The sequence below is a fragment of the Trifolium pratense genome, linkage group LG1 (genome assembly GCF_020283565.1).
Source record: "Trifolium pratense cultivar HEN17-A07 linkage group LG1, ARS_RC_1.1, whole genome shotgun sequence".
Lineage (NCBI taxonomy): Eukaryota > Viridiplantae > Streptophyta > Magnoliopsida > Fabales > Fabaceae > Trifolium > Trifolium pratense.
Genome location: NC_060059.1, coordinates 18,388,959 through 18,407,801, shown reverse-complemented (window position 1 = coordinate 18,407,801; position 18,843 = coordinate 18,388,959). Strand labels below are relative to the sequence as shown.

At 32.1% G+C, this 18,843-nt stretch overlaps 1 protein-coding gene and 1 non-coding gene across 2 annotated transcripts; one reads left to right on the top strand and one right to left on the bottom strand.

Moving 5' to 3' along the window:
• Positions 1-8,009: 8,009 nt before the first annotated feature.
• LOC123903417 lies at positions 8,010-8,135 on the top strand. Its single transcript, XR_006807992.1, has one exon. It is a non-coding gene; the product is annotated as a U11 spliceosomal RNA (small nuclear RNA).
• A 675-nt stretch (positions 8,136-8,810) lies between these two features.
• On the bottom strand, positions 8,811-17,051 carry LOC123902461 (actin-related protein 9). The gene is made up of 20 exons (XM_045952190.1): positions 16,892-17,051; positions 16,744-16,816; positions 16,507-16,616; positions 16,343-16,402; positions 16,052-16,117; positions 15,189-15,297; positions 14,559-14,764; positions 14,194-14,314; positions 14,003-14,067; positions 13,804-13,893; positions 12,747-12,797; positions 11,976-12,107; positions 11,450-11,539; positions 11,285-11,355; positions 10,992-11,191; positions 10,612-10,655; positions 10,485-10,534; positions 9,933-9,978; positions 9,260-9,310; positions 8,811-9,136 (listed from the first exon to the last, which is right to left on the bottom strand). Exons 1-20 carry the CDS (start codon positions 16,892-16,894, stop codon positions 8,993-8,995), a joined length of 1,782 nt encoding a protein of 593 aa, XP_045808146.1. The 5' UTR covers positions 16,895-17,051; the 3' UTR covers positions 8,811-8,992.
• Positions 17,052-18,843: the final 1,792 nt, after the last annotated feature.

Here is an 18,843-nt window from a genome sequence, read left to right as displayed (position 1 = left end):
CCACTTAATGTTATAACTGACTCCGAATCAGATTAAACTGTTGGTGAAAAAGAAAAACATTTGTAATTACATTTAGGCTGGATATCTATGATGTTTTGAATCAGATATCTCTTAATTGTGTGAATTATATGTAGTATACTACAGACCACACAAAAAACAATAGTGAGATGCATGACATGGAATACCAATAAATGAGTGAAAATTTGAACTAAGTTTTGTGGCACGACATAGACATGCAAAAGAACAAATTAGAAAGAGAAAGCCATATGGAATATTGCTTTGCGTATCAGCAACCAGCATTTCTGGTATTTGAGGTGTACCACTTTTTCTTTTTTATTGCCTTCTTTAGTTTCTTTTTGCATCTTTGAATTTGGCTAGGCTACTAAAATGTGATTAATGTGCAAATGAATGTCATGCGCCGTGACCTTTTTGTCTTTTATTTTTTATATTAATTCTTTAGTTCTTAGAAGAAGGAAGTTCAACTGATATTTGCCAAGATAAATAAATTTTAACTAAAAAATAATTTATATATAATTTGAACTCGAATTCTTTTAAACGATTCGTTATTGCGCGTGAAGCTCACTAACCGTAGTCAAATACTTGCAACATTTTCTTTTAAGTATGAGAAGTGTTAAATTGGGGAGTTTCAGTTTAAATTATTAGATAAGATATTTAGTAACCAACATCTCTTAAAACATGATTGTCTTCACCATAAGGTGCTTCATTAAACCGTAAAAAAAAGGTTCTTCATTAAAAAAAAAAAAAGCAAATTCTTTATTATTGATTCTTTATTATCAATAATAAAAAAATAATTTGTCAAAATTCTTTATTATTGATTAGTGAATAAGAAAATGAACGGAAAATTGTTGGTATGTCAAATATGAATAAGAGTCTTAATAATTCATAAATGTCACATATTCTTCGAAATCAGTATTGGATCTAACTCATCTTTACAAAACCGGCTTGTAAGGTGGAGATTGCCTCTAGTATATAAACACTTAGTCAGGTCATATCTCTAGCCAATGTGGGACTTCTAATACACCCCCTCACGTCCAGAACTGAACAAGCTGGAACGTGGGATCAACAACAACGGGTGGCCCAAATATGGGAGGTCTCCACAACAAACAGCAAATGGATCTAGGATAAACTCTGATACTCTTAACACATATACTTAATAATTCAAAGATTTTTGATGGAGATGTAATATCTATAATCCATTTATACGGTTGCTTCAAGTCCAATGTAACAATTTTCTAACTCTCCTCGTCACCCAACAAATGAACAAATAGAATAGATGCTATCTATTTTTCTTCTTTTGCTTTTTGAGTTCTTGCCTAGATATAGATCAATGCTGCCTTGTTCTCTACCCTGAGTATATATATTGACTCTTTTTGTTAACCTTGTAAGCATCAAGTCATATTCCCTATTTCAGTATTTTTAAGTTATATATGCAGCGGAATTACAACTACTATTTACCCTCATTTCTTATAAATGACTTCACTAATATTTATTAGGTCAAATGCATCAAGGGATTTTTTAAGTTCTGCGTTATAATAATTAGGTCCTTAAGTTTTTAAGTAACAAATAGGTTTTTTAAGTTTCTAACTAGTTGCATCGTTGCTCTTCTAGTTATCTTGCATTTATTTTATTTTTTTAATTTTTTTTAGAGTTATCTTGCATTTACAAAAGCACCGACATGACCCTTAATTTTAATGTTAAACATGATGAATTTGATGCTCACATTGATGTGAACCATGAGGCCCAACTCGAAGAAGAGTAACGGTGTAACAAGTTAATAACTTAAAAGAATCATAGATATATTTGACCTATTTATTATTGTTGAAAACTACTTTAAACATAACAATGCTATGCAAGTCAAATATCAATTAAGAAACTGTTAGGAAGATATTTAGAAAAAGAAGAAACTGCTCAAGTGAAGAAAAAGAAATTGAATGACCCTACATTCCTAAGCTGAATTTGTATTAGCTAGGTATAATAACATTCACATTTACATCTCTTAACCACAGTGTTCAATTTGTTGAGGCCACAGGGGAATCCATTTGAGTTTAACAAAGCAGGACACTTTGACAAATGACAATGACATGAAGTCAAATTATGTACTATAAAAATAACAGTTGGGTTGGTTATGATGAATGATGATAGAATAGAAGCAAGAAGAACTATTTGAGCAACAACTTACCATTTTTGTGTCCCCTCTACATGTGGGTTAGTGACTATTTCTTGTATATCAATTAATCTTGTTCTGAACACTGCATGTGCTGTTAAGACAAAGAAAAGATGAGCTGTTTATGCACCAAAAGTGGTCCTCTCTCTTGGCATGTTATTATCCAGTAATCAGAAATAGGAGCAAATCTAGTCACTTCTGTCCTCGTGCATACCACAACAGTAAATGATACCTATTTTGAAGTACCTCTACATCCTTCAGAATTGATTTGAATTCGATCCTTACAAAACTGATATTTTATAAACTCTTTTATCGATAGTCTGGTGTCTAGAATTTTACCTTTTAAAGTGAATAAATAGGAGTATCAGGATTAAAACCTCGATCTCTATATATTAGATGTAATGTCTTTGTCATATGACCATATTATTATTACTTTTTCATAAGAAAGATTGATTTTTAATTTCATATAAATTATAACATTTCCAACTTTGAATCTTATTGGAACAGCTAGATCATATTTTTGCTTCTTGTTTCAATTACTTGAGACTTGGACTTCATCTGCAGAGAATTAGGAATGTTCAGACTTCAGAGTGTACTCAAAGCAAGCCTTCAAATTAAACATGCTCAGTTGTTCATGCTTTGTATGAAAATGGAATGAAAATTTCAACTATCAAGCTGAGAGTATTTTAACCACATAAAAGTTTCTCTAAAACCCAACAATACATGCATATAACTTTTCACCTCAACTGTTCTGAATTTTGTGGGTAAAACACATCCACATTTGTATTGTTTATAAGTTATTTTAGTCTTTAACTTTAATTTTAGATAGTCAATTTAATTCATAAAGTTATTGACAAAAAAGACATCAAAATGTATATACAATTTCGATACATTCAAAACTATCGTGACACTTTGAATTAAGCTTCAAAGACTGTTTCCATAGGTAGTAGTAGTACATCATATCATATATATACAATTTCGATACATTCAAAACTATCATGACACTTTGAATTACACTTGGAAGACTGTTTCCGTAGGTGGTAGTAGTACATATCATATTTCCATAAATTTGTTTTGTTGAGACAGAAAAGCAAAACCACACATGAATGATTAAGAACAACTGGAATAATTATTTATATGGTTGAAATAGTATATATACAAGTTCAATCGAAAGAAAAACAGATTGGATAATCCCAAAATTATAATAAAATAAAAAAAAAATAAAAAAAAAAGGGAAAAAGCTAAAAAATTGATAGAAACACACAGGGTCTGTTTTCATGTATTATTCATAACACAACAAATCCCCAGCATGAAAAATCGGAAAAAAACTTTCTCCCACAAACCTAAAAATCTTCAATCTGATTTCTTACTAATTAATTATTACGAATTATGAGATAATCATCATCATTATCATCATAACCTAAAATCAATCTCTCTAGTTTTCTAGACGGGAACAAACGGCGGAACCATAGGAGCAGGTTCGTAGCAGAAAGGAGCGGCAGGATGTTGCCAGTTTTTGAACGTGACGACGACGACCTTTTCCGGCTCGGCGGTGGTTCCTTGATTGTGCTGAGACGGTCTTGTTTCCGGCAATTGTGGTGGCGGAGAATATGCTAAAGGGGAAAGGAGAGGGATGGCGACGTTCCAATCGAGAGAACGGTTGATTTGTAAAGAGGAAGGAGCTCGTTTTTGTAAACGACTTGGTTGTTGTTGATTTCTCTGTGAATCTGACATGATTAGGATTAGGATTAGGTTTAGATTTGGTTGGTTGGGAAGAGAAGAGAAAGATGAAGAAAGTTGAAGAGTGGTTGTGTTTTGTTTATTTGGTGGCTATATATATAAAGAATGAGTGTGGTGCACACGATTGGATTTGGGGAGATGAAAGAAAGGATGAGATCTCATCTGGTCATAAACTTATTCCAACTTGGCTCCACCTCACTCCCTGTCTGTCTTAATACAGCTTGCCTTCGGCTGCCTGCCATTTATAGCTTTTATTTTTTTTTGGTATAGTAAGAAGCTAAAATATAAGGTTAAACGAACATTCATAGACATGCAAGCTCTAGATATGTGGTCAAATGAACATTAAAAGAATTTAGAGAATAATTAAAATTAGCAAGTCAATCGGCGCTTCTGTTTTCTTCGCGCCAAGTGTGTGACTATTGAACTTGCCAATTTAAATTCAAGAGTTGTCTGATACGATACACAAAAGTGAGTGTGTTTCCTTTAAAGTTGATTTTCTTTGTCACCATATCAATCAAGACTTTATAGTCACTTTCAACATAAAGATGCATGATTCCCTCTTTGTGAGCAAGGTCTAATCTCAGGTACATGTCCCACATTTCCGCATGAAGAGCATCACAATTTCCTAACTTAAATGATATAAAATGTAGATGTGGAATAACTTGTAGGGTTCAATGTAAATGTGGACTTGGGCCCTGTTAATACCAATTTTATTTTATTTTTTAAAATTAGTTTATTAATGAATTAGGCTCCGTTAATCTTACACTTACACATTTTTTCATTTTAGAGTTTAATGCTTGTTTTGATTTTACAGTATAAAACTCGAGGGAGGATCCTCTCCCGTGCTTTTTTAGTTTGAGGTTATTCAGTCTTCATCTTAGTCTCAGCCCTCCATTATTTTTTAAATAATTAAAAATGCTTATCGTAAGAAAATTGAACATATATGAGATTCCATATGACAAAAATGCACATGAGATGAGTGGATCTCCTCCCAATCCCATACAACTCACACACACTCATATAAGATTTTGGGTTTAAATATTTATTTTATCGGTATTACTAATTGAATTAGGTTTTATGAATAAAATATGATATTTTTTGTTATAATTATTTTGGAATGAGTCAAGACTCATTCTCGTATTGAATCGGATCACCTCAAACCCTAACTTTAAGAGGGATCACAATATAGACATGTCTTAAAAGTACACTCAAATAAGACCGTCATACCAATAAGGACTATTAGATTAAAAATATCAAGCTTTTGCTATTGGGCTCATTAGGTTTATAGTCCATTAAATTTACTATATAATATAATCTCTTGTAACTCTATTTTATGTAATGTCATTGTAATCTTATTGAACCCTAGTAGCCCTTGTCTTCTCTCTTTGTATTCCCCTCTCTTTAACACTCTCTATATATACTTGTCTAGAAGGTGGAGAGAGTGTGTTCTTTTCATTTTAAGGTGGTTGCTTCTAATAAAATTTCTTATTGAAAAAATGTTTAGTGGCCACAAAAGCATTTTAAGTATTTTGTTTTTGTTGCTTTGGTTTAGATAGAAAGAACGTGTTTAGTGAGCCGAAGCCAAGTCGATTGATGAGTGTAAGTTTGCAAGTGATTGTTGTATTTGCAAATTGTAGCAAAAGTGGTCAAAGGTTGAATCATCGTAATAATAGTAGTATATCATTTCCCTAATAGTGTGTGATTAAGATAGAATGGACCTAGAGAAAGAGATATATACATAGCACAAAAGGGGATCATAAATTCATAATGCATCCTTGTTTGTCTTTTTTTTCCACATTTTTCTATTATTTTTTCACATAATAATCACACTTAATGGGTCCTCCTACATGCTTCGTCGGTTGTATGTCACATCACCATAACAAATTATATGGTTTGATTGCATTATATTAATAATTCTTTTTTTTTTGGTTGATATTATATTAATAATAATTCTACTAGTAGCCATAAATAAGTGATTCAAGTTTTTTTTATATAAACTTTTAAGTGAATTTATTATCTTCATTTCTTTTACTAATCCAACACTCAAAATCTCTTTGAATCCCACGACTCAGGTGTGGTTACGTGGTCAATTATAGAACCAGCACTCACAATACCTATGTGTGATCCAGATCGTTTGCAATAAAAAAAAAATTAAAGCTAATACATTTTCATACCTAAAAGATTGACAAAATCTATTTTTTGTTTTTAAAAGATTATTTAGATGGCCGGATTTTACTTAGACTCTGTGATAAATTATAAGGATTAATTTATTAGATTACTTGACACTAAGATGAATTTTTATGTAATATAATTAAAAAATTATAAATAAAAAACAGAGATAAATTTTTTAATGATTCATGCCTCATACATATGAAAAAAAAAATCAGTTAAAATGAGAGAATCCACCTTATTATGTTTTAGAAGTTGTTGTGAACGATGGTGAAATGGTTTTACCAATTTTATAGTAACCAAAACAACAACAAAAATTTACCGTAAAAGAAACAACAAATTTTTTAGCCGGTGCGTGTAGCCCGACAAAATATTTGAGATACCTACTATACTACCACCATTTTTCTTAACCAAAAAAATTATAGTAGTGTTTATTTGTCTATAATAAAAAAAGAAGTACTGTATTTAAGAACACTATTGAGTAAGGATTTTGACTACGCCAAACCTTAGTCTAATGTTGAAAGTGGCAGAATAAATAAGGCAGCCTTTGAATACCTCTTTTTAACTACAAAAACAATTAAACCTATGAAGTATGGTTGGATAAGCAATATTAAAGCAAACCAAAATGAATAGTGGAAGAGTGCCACCTATATTGCTTTAGGCTGTATTTTGACAAAATTAAGTATAAGCTGATTTAGCAAGGTAGGTTATAATTAAAAAATTATTTGGTTGAAATTAAGTGTTTTGTAAAATTAACTTTTAAAATGATTGGTAAATATAAAAAGACATAAAAGAAAATGCATGTTTAGTAATTAGTGCCTAGTTTTCCTCTTTAGTGGATAGTTTTTCTATTTTATAAAAAATAATAAAATTAAAGGTTAGAATGAAAACAACCGAAAAAAATTATAAATTATAAGCTCAAACGCTACTTAAAATAACATCTTAAGAAAAACTATAAGCTAATGAGAATTATTTTTTTACCAAACACATTTATTTTTTTCGAACAAGCTTATAAATTAGTCCAATAAACTATAAACTATAGCTTATTAGATAAAAACTATAAGAAAAAGAAAATAATGCATACATACATTCCTAAAAATTATGCTTGATTGTCAAGTGTAGACAAAGATAAGAAGACAACTTGTAAGATGTTTGACCAATCTAAGTCAATCTAGAACATGTCATTGTTTTTGGTGTCTGATTTTTGAAGAGTAGAGAAGCATGCATTTTTCTAGAGAGTTCTTTCTAGAGACAAGAAAATTGCTTATTTGATGAAAGTACAAGACAGTGCAAATGTGCAATAGACCGAACATCTCAACTCTCAAGTTCACTGTTCACAACATTTTTGTCTCCACGGTTAATCTATATTGAACTGTGTACTCTTGCATTAAGACTAAGTTCAACTGAAGAGGAAAAAGAAGGAACATATGAAATATTTGATGGTCTCAAACCAAAATTGACAAGTGTTTCATAAAAAATTTTGTTTTTCAAATTTTAACATTTATGACGAAGAAGTAAAAACTTATAACAACCCCAAACAATCCTTAATAAAAATGTAGTTTTCAAATTGTGGTTGAGATTGACAGGTGCAAAATGCAATGTTTGATTATCATATTTATGGCTTATTGTGAGTGTGATGGTTCTATAGATTCTGTTTCGATCAAGATGTTGGAGTTTTTTGTTGCAAGAATGGTTGATCTAATATCTAATTCGGTAATTATAGGTCTCCTATAGAAGATTATAGATGAAGCATATGAATTTATATAGACGGAAAGTGAAGGTAAAACACAATTACAAACAAATATGTATGTTGTTGTTCTGTGGTGTGCTGTATAAAGTCCCACATCGATGAGGTCTATAAGAAGTAGTAGTAAGTGTGTTATATAAATATATTGGATAGCTGAGTTTTCAAATTAAAAAGGGTCAGTTGGCTAATTATGCCACGCTCATCCTTGTTGGTGAGTGCTGTATGGCCATCAAGACATATGGCTGACATTATTTTTGTGAAATTATAGGGTTGGCTCGCCAAGCCGACCCTCCATATTTACTCCAAAGTTTTATAATAATTACTTAAAAGTTTTATTTTTTAGTTATATTATATGGAGAATTCTTTGATAATATATTATTTAAATATGTACTGATATATTTGTTGATGTGGACAATTTATAATAAATTTAGTGTTTATTAATGTCTATATATTAAACATTATTTTATGAATCTATTAACCTTGATACACCGGTCCATATTATATTTATGGTTTGTTAATTTTAGATTTTATTTTGGTTATGCAAATTTTATTTTGACTTTATCTTGCCGTCATATTTGTTTAAGAATGTATCAAAATTGCAATTATTTGCTATTGAAAGTTGATTTTTTCGCCCTCGCGTGCCGTGCCATGCGCTTGTAACATAGGAAGCAATCTGTTTCGATATTGACGTCCCTCCACCACCATATCAGATCTTCATCGTGTAATAGAAGCAGGTTTTCAAAACACTTCGCTCAGAATGATATGGAGGTCCCATTTTCTTTCCCTAATTGTCCTCTATTTGGAGGTTTGTCCGCCATAGATGGCGGCGATCGCTTGGACGTGAAAGTGAAACTCGTAAGAGAAATACCCTAGCAGCCGTGAAAATTCTTAGGACTAACCGGTGAGTATTATAAACAAACATGAAAATTCTTTGCAGATGTGAGCCAACATGTAAATTTAAAGAGAGTATTTCCACAATTATATTATTAATTTCAAGGTGATTTCAATGTACATAACATAAAAAAGAATAGCTTAACTTTAACCTCATTTGAATTGACTTTATAATGACACACCAGTAACGAAAGATTATGCAACTTTAATCTATCAATTTAGTAGTAGTTGTTACAAACTTGAAGATGTATCACAGACCTTCAAGAATTCATGTAACACATAGCTTGAGCTTGAAGATAATAAGAATCCTTGTATTTTCTGTTACTTCCGACATGAACCCCATTTTGAATCCAGTCCTCCCGGTTTATCCATGCATCTCTACCTAAATCAAGTACTCCGAGAATCTGTAAACACATGTTAGCTACTTTCAGATGTGAAGAATTAAGAAATGTATTCATTATCTATTTAATAACTAGGGAGAAAAAGTTAATGAAGCGAAGCTTGATGGTCATATGTAATCAACATACCGCCCCGCCTTTCCATGACACAAATGTCGGATTTGCCCTTGATTGTATAACCTAAGAGCCATGAAAATAAACATATCACATCAAAATAAGAAACAAGACATGATTAACAAGCTGATGAGCATAATATAGTTTACACTAGGAGACAAAATAAGAAGAGTGGAGGTGGTAATTCCACTACTAGTGTAACAGACTCTGTGGACCGCTCAACATCTGCATCAGAGTGTGTGAGAGTACAGGTGGAAGAGAGAGACTAGAGACTTGTCCTTATATGCAGCATAAAGGTTTTAGTGGAGTAGGCATGATTTGAGTGGTGAATTTTACCCTAGGAGAGCTAAGGCCTCTCGAAGTGCCTCCTTTATCATTTACAGCTTATTTTCCTTTCATTTTAGTCTTCTATCTTGTATTGTGAGCTAGATCCCACATGAACTCTAGCTATTTCCAGCAATAAGAATTTCTATTCACTACTATATTCTACTGTTTTATGCATTTCTGCACTTAGAATGCCATTTTGATCTTATCAATTGGATTATCAATATAACTTCTGCTCTATATTTGTCCTATTCGATCAATGTTCAATCGTAATCAAGACTGAGTCCTATCACAAGCATAGTGCAAAAAATAAGAATAATAAACAATTAAATACAAGAGGCACAATTGCTTCATTTGGACTAACCTCCACTGTATCAATTGCTTCATTTGGAGGAATGGCATGTAAAACCCTGTGATATAAAAAGATGGTGGAACTCATCCATCAGTTATACTTCAGCAAACTAATGAACAAAATCGTTGATGATGATAGGGTGTTGGTAATTGGACATGAAAAACTACAACAATGTTTAACAGCTAACTGTACAATTCTCTAGAAAAAACGGAATAATATAAAAAACGATTAAATAAAATATGAAATAGCTGAAGAAGCAAATGATCTAATGCTAAAATTACTACTAAGAGAAATCAGAAAACAACAACGAAGCTTTATCCCACTAAGTTGAGTCGGCTACATGAATCAAGCAGCACTTTAAAGTTCTATAAAAAAAAAAGTTATTTTGATGCTAAAGGTTATTATTATCTATATAATTGCTCGTCCCATTAATTGAGCCGATGCTCATTGGCTAGGTTTTGTTTTTAATGACTATAAATTATCATTGATGACATCAGTATCACAACCACTTAGCTTTTCATTGGGTAGGTAAATAAACCAAGTTTAATCGAAATTGAAACAAACCTTTCTTCAACTGCAGGAACTAAACCATTCGTCAAAGCCACGCCGCCAGTCTATTCCAGATAAAATGTGTCAATTTTTTTCCATCAACATGCAACGTGATGAAATTAAACAAAAGTGTAAAACTCACCAATTGTATGCTACAAAATAATTTCCTCTGGATGTCTATGCGTCCTGTGAATACAGCACCAAACAATAAATAAAAGGTTAAACAAGGCTTAAAATCTAGGGTTAAATATGCCTTTAGTCCTAAAATTCACGATCTTTCAAGTTCAGTTCCTACATAAATTTTGTTCAATTTTAGCCCTTATTTTGCTTTTATAGGGACTAAATGCAGGAACAAAATGCACTCATTTTTTGTAAAAATTAACAAAAATATGAATTAAAATTAAATCAAATAAAATAAAATTTATGCAGGGACTAAACTTAAAAAGTCGTAAGTTTAAGGGACTAAAACATATTTAATCCAAAAATCTATGCAAAAATGGAAGAATGTGACAAAAAAAATACCAGTTGAGAGAATGCAATTGGTAATAGCCTCTGCAAGGCCAAGATTTTCTTCTTTTTTTGGCTTAGTTGAAAAAACTGGATAACTTTCCCACATGGGTAATCCTCCATTAACATTAGGATAGAAAGTGTCTGACATGTCAGACCTCCGAGAAAAATCAATATGCCATGTATCTTCTAGCATATCGTCGTAGTCTTTAAACCTAGCAAATGAAAACCACTAGGGTTGTATAAATGCAAAATACTTCACAATATGGTAACGGCACAACGAGAGAAAAATTCATGAATGGACTAACCAAGTCCGTGGTGGAGGAGGATACACATCGGGAACAAAAAGCATTGGATAGAATAACCCCATAGGAGGAACCTATGCAATAGTATTTGTCATTGTCTGAGCATAGCATTATCTAATGGCAAAATTTGAGGGCAATTGAAGAAAGAATTCTACAGAGAATCCGTACATTAAGAGCAGTAAGCCTTGTCCTGTGAGATCCAGGCGGCGCTTTGTCTTCATAGGAATAAACTGCTGCAACAGCATCAACTTGCCCCTCCTATAGACAAGACAAGACAAGACAAGATGCAAGATAATTTAAATTGAATTCGAGTTTTGAAGCAAGTTAAATTTAGAATATCACTAGTTGCACGCTATTTGCTGCCTTTTTTTGAAGTCATCAGACACATCTTCAATTTCAATATGTTATGGGTTATTTTTAATCAAAACATAATTTATTTTGTCTAAAAACTACAAAGTGACAAATGCATTCATGAGTGCAATGAAGAGATGGCTGGCAAAGCCGAGAGAAAAATGAATCGACAAACTGAGATAACAACTTTTGGAAGCTAAAATTTCAGCACTAAGCCCAACATACAAAAACTTACTCATTCCCACCAATATAAAAAATAACTATTTTTAATGACAACTATCATAACAAAATAAGATAAAGTAGTAATTCCAAGAAAAAAGAAAGATAAAGTAGTAGAACTCACTCTGATTTCACAATATGACTCTTTCAGTTGATTTAACATTAACAGATCTATAGGTTTTGTCAACATATCAGTTCGAATTTGTGGCCAGGTCTGGTGATGCCTTTGTGTCCACAGAAGGCTTCTTGATATATCCTGAAGTTATGAAGTTATTATTTAAAAATGACAAATACTACCACAAAATTTGGAACACAGAAGGTAAGATCATTACATAATTCCAAGAATGGCAGCATATTACATACTTGACAAGCACAATTTTCTTTAATTAAATGAGGCAAAGGATTGAAAAGGAGTGTTGCTGAAATCTTTAACTCAAAGAGTTATTTAATCAATGTTATGCAAGTGGGCAGTGGCTCTTTGACAACGTGTCAGAGCTAGGGCAGCGACACTTTTGTTTGGACTACTTTGCTTCATAAAACTGATACAAATGATTTGTTATAGTCTCATAGACATCAAAAAACTTTATGTGTGTTATGTGTAGTGCTTGTTCAGAACAGTTTATTCACTTTATTATTATAATGTTATTTCCTTATGGAATACAGTGTTCAGCCTTTTTGGGGAATGTTGGGAGTGCCATAGATCCTAGGATCGACTTTTGGTGACTACCTATAACTATAATGGATTAAGTTGAAGTCAAGAGCTAAACTTTTATGGCAATGTGCAAACTGCAATCTATGTTATTATTTGATGCATTTAGTTGGAGCATAACACACATCTTTAAGGACGTTTATGAAGATACCAATAATGCGGGCAATATGAAAATATATTTTATACCTCACCGCCAAAAGTTAAAGTCTTTGCAGTTGAAGTTAGAGCAGCTCCATCCTGAACAACAAAGATGGTGAATGTTTATCAAAAACTTACCCAACTTTTATTTTTCAATCTATCTGAACTATCATCAAGCATCGAGAGAATCCAATTTGATAGTTAATTTGAGGCAAAAGCTAATATTAAAAGATGGTGAATGTTTGTAGCCAATAAATGTAAATTTCCTTAAAAACTAAGGTGGCAAAACTATATTCAGAATAGTAATACTAGTGTTAAAGCCATAGTAAAAGTTGTTTTAATGAAGTGACAAAGTAAACCGAATCAGTATCAAGACTAATGTTTAAATTATTAATATAAACATCGTCAAAAATAATGCGCAGCTGAACTCATACTGAGAAAATATTTTGTTATTACTGTTGTAGCATCTCAAATAACTAATGACATATTGTTAATTGTTGAAGGTGTGAGTTTTAAGATATGAGAATGAGAAGAATAAGAAATATAATTATAGTGAGATATGATTGATAATGATTTGATACTAAGTTATCATGATTGTTGAATTTACACCATGCCGTTCCGCCATGGTGCCACCATGGTAGCTTTCTAACAACTTTGTAATAATCAACTCAACTCTCCTAAAAGCTTAGGTCCCGTTCAATTTGGGAAAACATTTTCCAATTTCATTTTCTAAAATATGTGTTCATTTTAACTTGCTAATAAGAATATGTGAGACTCTTCAAGTAAACCATTGCCATGGAGAGAAGATGAAATGCTAGTTAGAGATGATGCATTTCTGAAAATAGTGAAACTTCATTTTTGCCATGTCCATTGTTTCCAAAATAATACACACAACTGTTCACTTCAAGAGTCTATTACCTCCTTGTAAGCAAGTAAAATGAACATGAATTTTAGAAAATGTTTTCGCAAAGTAAATGGGGTCATAAGTTGTTAATGAAAACCTATGAACAGTTTTACTCTATGCATTTACCTATGAAATGTTTTCAAATGATCATCATGAACAATAATAATAATAAAAGTTAAAGGACACAGAAGTTGCATTTACCTCTATGCATATAAGTGATGTCACCTGAGCACCAATATTCACTACACATGCTGTTGATAATCCATTTCCAAAAACTGCAGCAAGACCTTCCTGATCAAACAATTCAATATGAACTGTCAAGCATAAAGTGGTGTTCGTGCCTATAAAAAAAATGCTACATTCATCATATAAACATACAGCAGCAAATAAAAGGTTATACCTGGTGCACCACTGCTGAGCCAAAGCCGAGTTCTTGCAGTACTAAAGTTAGAATTTCCTTTATTTCTGTTTGTGGCATGGACCAAAACATAAATTGACTATACCGGGAGTGTGAAATACAAATTCAAAGGAAACTTCAACAGAAAAAATAAATGCTTGACATTTTCTTTGAAGGAATAAAGTTTTATATACCACGATTATCAAATGTTTCTGGCATAACAAGAATAGCAGAGTACATATTTCTTTCATTGCGAGGAATATGCAGTTTCTCTATTAAAATCCAGTCCCAAATAGCGCGTAGATCCTCACGCACCTGCAAAAGAGACAAGCGGCAGTGATGTAGAATGAAAGCAATAAATAATCCGAGACACCAATTTTCAATACTCAATAATAGTATGTATCATACATCTCTAAGACGCCGCTTAAAGATTTTCAATTTTCAATTTTCACTAGAGCAAACCCAGTTCTAGATGATAAAAGATAAAGACATAGTTCAATTAGGGAACCTACATCCAATGACTTGAGTAACTATGTTTTAGTTTTGAAGTGACATGTACCTGCTGCATGGGATAGTGTTGTGAAATATTCAAGTGTCCTCTGCGGATTGGACGACATACACAATAAGGCTCAGTGGGGGATATCCTTAATGCTTCCTCACCACAAATGAACTGTCTGAATTTTCGATTGCTCACACCAATTTCCTTCAAATCTGTACCTTCTTTTGGGTCCAAAGGCTCTCTAGTCTCGTCTTTACTCGAAGTCTCTACAAATGTCAATTTATATATATATAACATATGTTAATTGATAAAAAAAGTAACAGCGTTTAAAAGCAACAGCAAATTGAAGCACGAAGAAAATTTCATATATTCATATGCGAGCCTTCAGCAACTTATAAGACCATATTCTAACTTCAAGAAAGGTATACAAAAATAATGATTAATCATAGAATGTTGAAATTTAAGATGCTTAGATGCAAACTTCCATGTGAAAACTTTTTACCTGCCAAGAATTCCAAAATTCCTGATTACCATCTAATAGTAGGTACTTGGTAAAACAGATTTGAGATAAATCAAATGCGAAGCTAGTTGACAATTTGACATAAACATACCCAAAGCCACAGATGGAACTGAAGAACACAGGAAAGTACTAGGTAATATGCAAAAAAAAAAAAAAACATTTACTCTTACCTAATGCTGAAAGTGCAGACGAACTACTGACCTCCTCGTAGACATTAGTCCAAGTGAATGGCGAATCTTTCTTGATACTATGTGGATTGTATCCATCAACACGTCCCATCTGTTCATTTAGTGCATTAGAATTATAGTATTAACACTGACTAATGATCAGTTTTATGATGATGCTATACTAATCTTACAACAGAAAAAGTGATTTTTCAGAAATCTAAGAATGCATACTTGTTAAAATGTTAGTAGAGTCTTTGCTTCAAAAGAAATGTTACTAGATTCATTGAATAATCAGCTACAAGTTTACAACTACAATCCTCAAAGTTAATTTACCACCCTACTCTCTCACCGCATATACTGTTATTTTGCTTTTATGAATCATGCAATTATCCAGTTGAAAAGGCTGGATTTTGTTCTATTTTGATTAACAAAAACTCATATTATAAGAAAACAGCCATTAAAAGCAGAACTGTCACCGTACTCATTTTTAGCATAGAACCCTTAATTGGCATATGTGAAGTGATAAATTCATGCATCAGATCCTAAGAATGCCCAAGAAGGGTCTATCAAATTACAATACCATTTCCTTCATGAATAATATTGTGTCTATCAGCATGTTTGTCTTATCACTCTTATGTAGTTCATTTCTTTTCTTAAGCTCAAAAACTTCAACATGGTACAACAAATGTCACAAGTGTCTCACTACTCGAAATGTAGTCCCAACCTTAAACAGTTCCAACGAAAGCCAAGGAAGGTCCAAACATCGCAAAGTATCATAACAAAAAAATAAAAAATAAACATGAAAATTGAAATCAAACAAAAGTGAGGAGTTCAGTTATACTGTAACTGAATAAGACATCATATACCTTACGAGAGAAAGAGTTACCGGAAGGTTCTTCATCTAAAAGCGGTATCTTCAACAATGATGCAATCTATTTAAATAAAGTGAGGAAAAACCAATATCAGCAAACTTTACCATATAGAAGTAACAACTTAGTCCCGTAAGGCAGCTCAGTTGGTAGCTACTACCAGGGACATTATTGGAGGGGCCGTGGTTCAAACCCTAGATTCCCCATATATAGTGTGCGAGTCTAGCCACTAGGTTACTGAACCAAAACAAAAAAGAAGTAACAGCTTTACAAATATGCACAACTTACAACATCATAAGCCTTTTCCCTTTCCATATGCTGTGCAGTTGTAACTTGACTATTAAGCATCTAAATACAAAAAACCAAAAACAAACAATTGAAGTAAAACATAAATGCCTTAAAAGGGAGTAAAAACATCAAAATCATATAATGAATCAAATAATTCCAAAAACCTGATCTTGAACATTCTTCTTAGGAGCCTGATTGGTATAATGAGCAATGCAATGAGGAATATTAAAAGGGTTGTCCTGTGAAGCCAAACCAATTCTAATATTTGCAGAACCTGAGTAAATAACATGAATTAAGTTACAATATTTAAATGTTGATTTTTTTTAAAACTTTGAGTTAAAATGATTAAATGAGAATAATATGGAAAATGGGTAATGCTCAAAATTGAATTTTTTGCATACCTGGGTTGATAACAACTAAATTGGAGCCTCGTTCTGACATTATTTGTGAAGGAAGCGCAGATTTAAGGTAATCCTGTGACATAAAATCAAATGAAAACAAAATTGTTGAAAAGAACAACAGCTAGAGAGAGAAAGAGAGGAACTGTACCATGGAAGAAGTGTTTACAAAATTTGATGTTTTTTCCTCTTTTCGTTTTTGTGTTTCTCTGCTCTTGTTCTTGGTACGGGATTTTTGAACTGAGAAAAGAAAACACTTTTCTTTTGACAAAAAATTTCGCGTTTTTGAATGAGGTTTAATCTTTTTATTATACAATTTTTATTATTTTGGTTAGAATATCACTAGGCTTTACCGTAAAAAAACAATATCATTAGGCTCTACTCGCTAAAAAAAAAATAGTTGTTAGTTTCCATGAGTTTATAACAAATAAAATAGCCGAATTCAGAACTCAGATGAACTTGAGTTCGATTTTTAGTGGGAACAATTATTGGTCAAACTTCACTTATGTGAAACTCTGAACTTTCGGAACCCCTTTTCTTGAGAACCAAAAGTTTAATAAAAATAAAATAAAAACTATCCCAAAAAATGTAATATTGTTGCAACCAAAATCATGAATTATATTAACCTCACCCTTTAAAGTTATATATTTGTTAACTTTATATAAGGAGAACCATTCAATATGGTTTTCTCTTCGAGCCCCCCGTGTTTCTTTTATACCCCCCAATATTCCAATTTTGCCCTTGTGAAAAATTCGGTTCGCAGAAACCGAATTTTTTCTAGTGCAAATTCAGAGTAAATTTCGGTTTTTAGAAACCGAAATTTGTTTTTAAGGCAAAAAAAAACTTCGGTTTCTACGAACCGAAGTTTTTTCAAGGGCAAAATTGGAAACTCAGGGGGGATAAAAGATTCATGGGGGGTGGGGAGAGAAAACATCTTCAATATGGCCACCCAATTCAATTCAACTCTTATTTCATTTGAAACCATTCAAGTGTAGGCCCAATCCAAACCAACTCGTTCAAACCCGAGGTGGTTTGATTCATATAACAAACTTATGATTCTAAACTCGTGAACCTCCGAACTCAGCCCGTTTTAAAAAATTGTTACATTGTTTATTGCAAAAGAGAGAAGATTTTGTTTCTACAGTGTAATGTGATGAGAAAAAATTTGATAATATAAAAAGAGGATTAACTTATGGTGCGTATGTGAAACAAGTCTTGCATTATGCATAAGTTAATTTCTACCATTTAATCGATAAATCACATTATTGAATCATATGAAATATGATGAGACATTGATCATATGGTAAATGACACATTTAATTTGTACATGGTGCAAGATTATTTTACTTCTACACATGAGAGGAAACCTAACAAGCAATACAAATAGGTTGAATATATAATCATCATACAAATACAACAATCATGCATGGATGCAAACATCTCAACGGTTAGGTAAAACAATTTTATTAACAAAGTATGATAGAATTTGGTGTACACTAATAAGTGTGCGACGATCGATGACTATTAGTGAATTTCAACAAACAGAAGACAATTAATCCTACGAAATAGTAATATGTGACGAGCCTAGCTTCCTCATTCTAATCAACCAGGAAGGAGTTATAAGTTTATTTGGAGTAGGAATATTGTAATTTCATAGATAAGATATTGTACGATCATCTCCCAATACAACATTTCAATCAACTGATTACATATATATAGTTTAAAACTGAATATATTATGTTAGCAAATGGAACTGAATGCATACATATAAGAAGAAAAAAAACATGAAAAATAGAACAATGATCGATCCTACCTATAGTGAAAGGACTTATTACCGTGAACATAAGAGACAACCACATAAAGGGTTTGTATCCCTCAAGTGAAAATTCTACTAACTGAGATGTCAACCATTGATTAGAGGGATATGTAATATTTGAAAAATGATTATCATTTAATCGACAAGAGAAAAAAAAATTAGGTTAGAAAAGTGAATGTATACATATAAAAAAAATGAAAAAAATAGGGCATTGGTTGATCGCACTAAAAGTGCTTACTAACTTATAACATAAGAGATGCGGTAAAAAAAAACTTATAACATAAGAG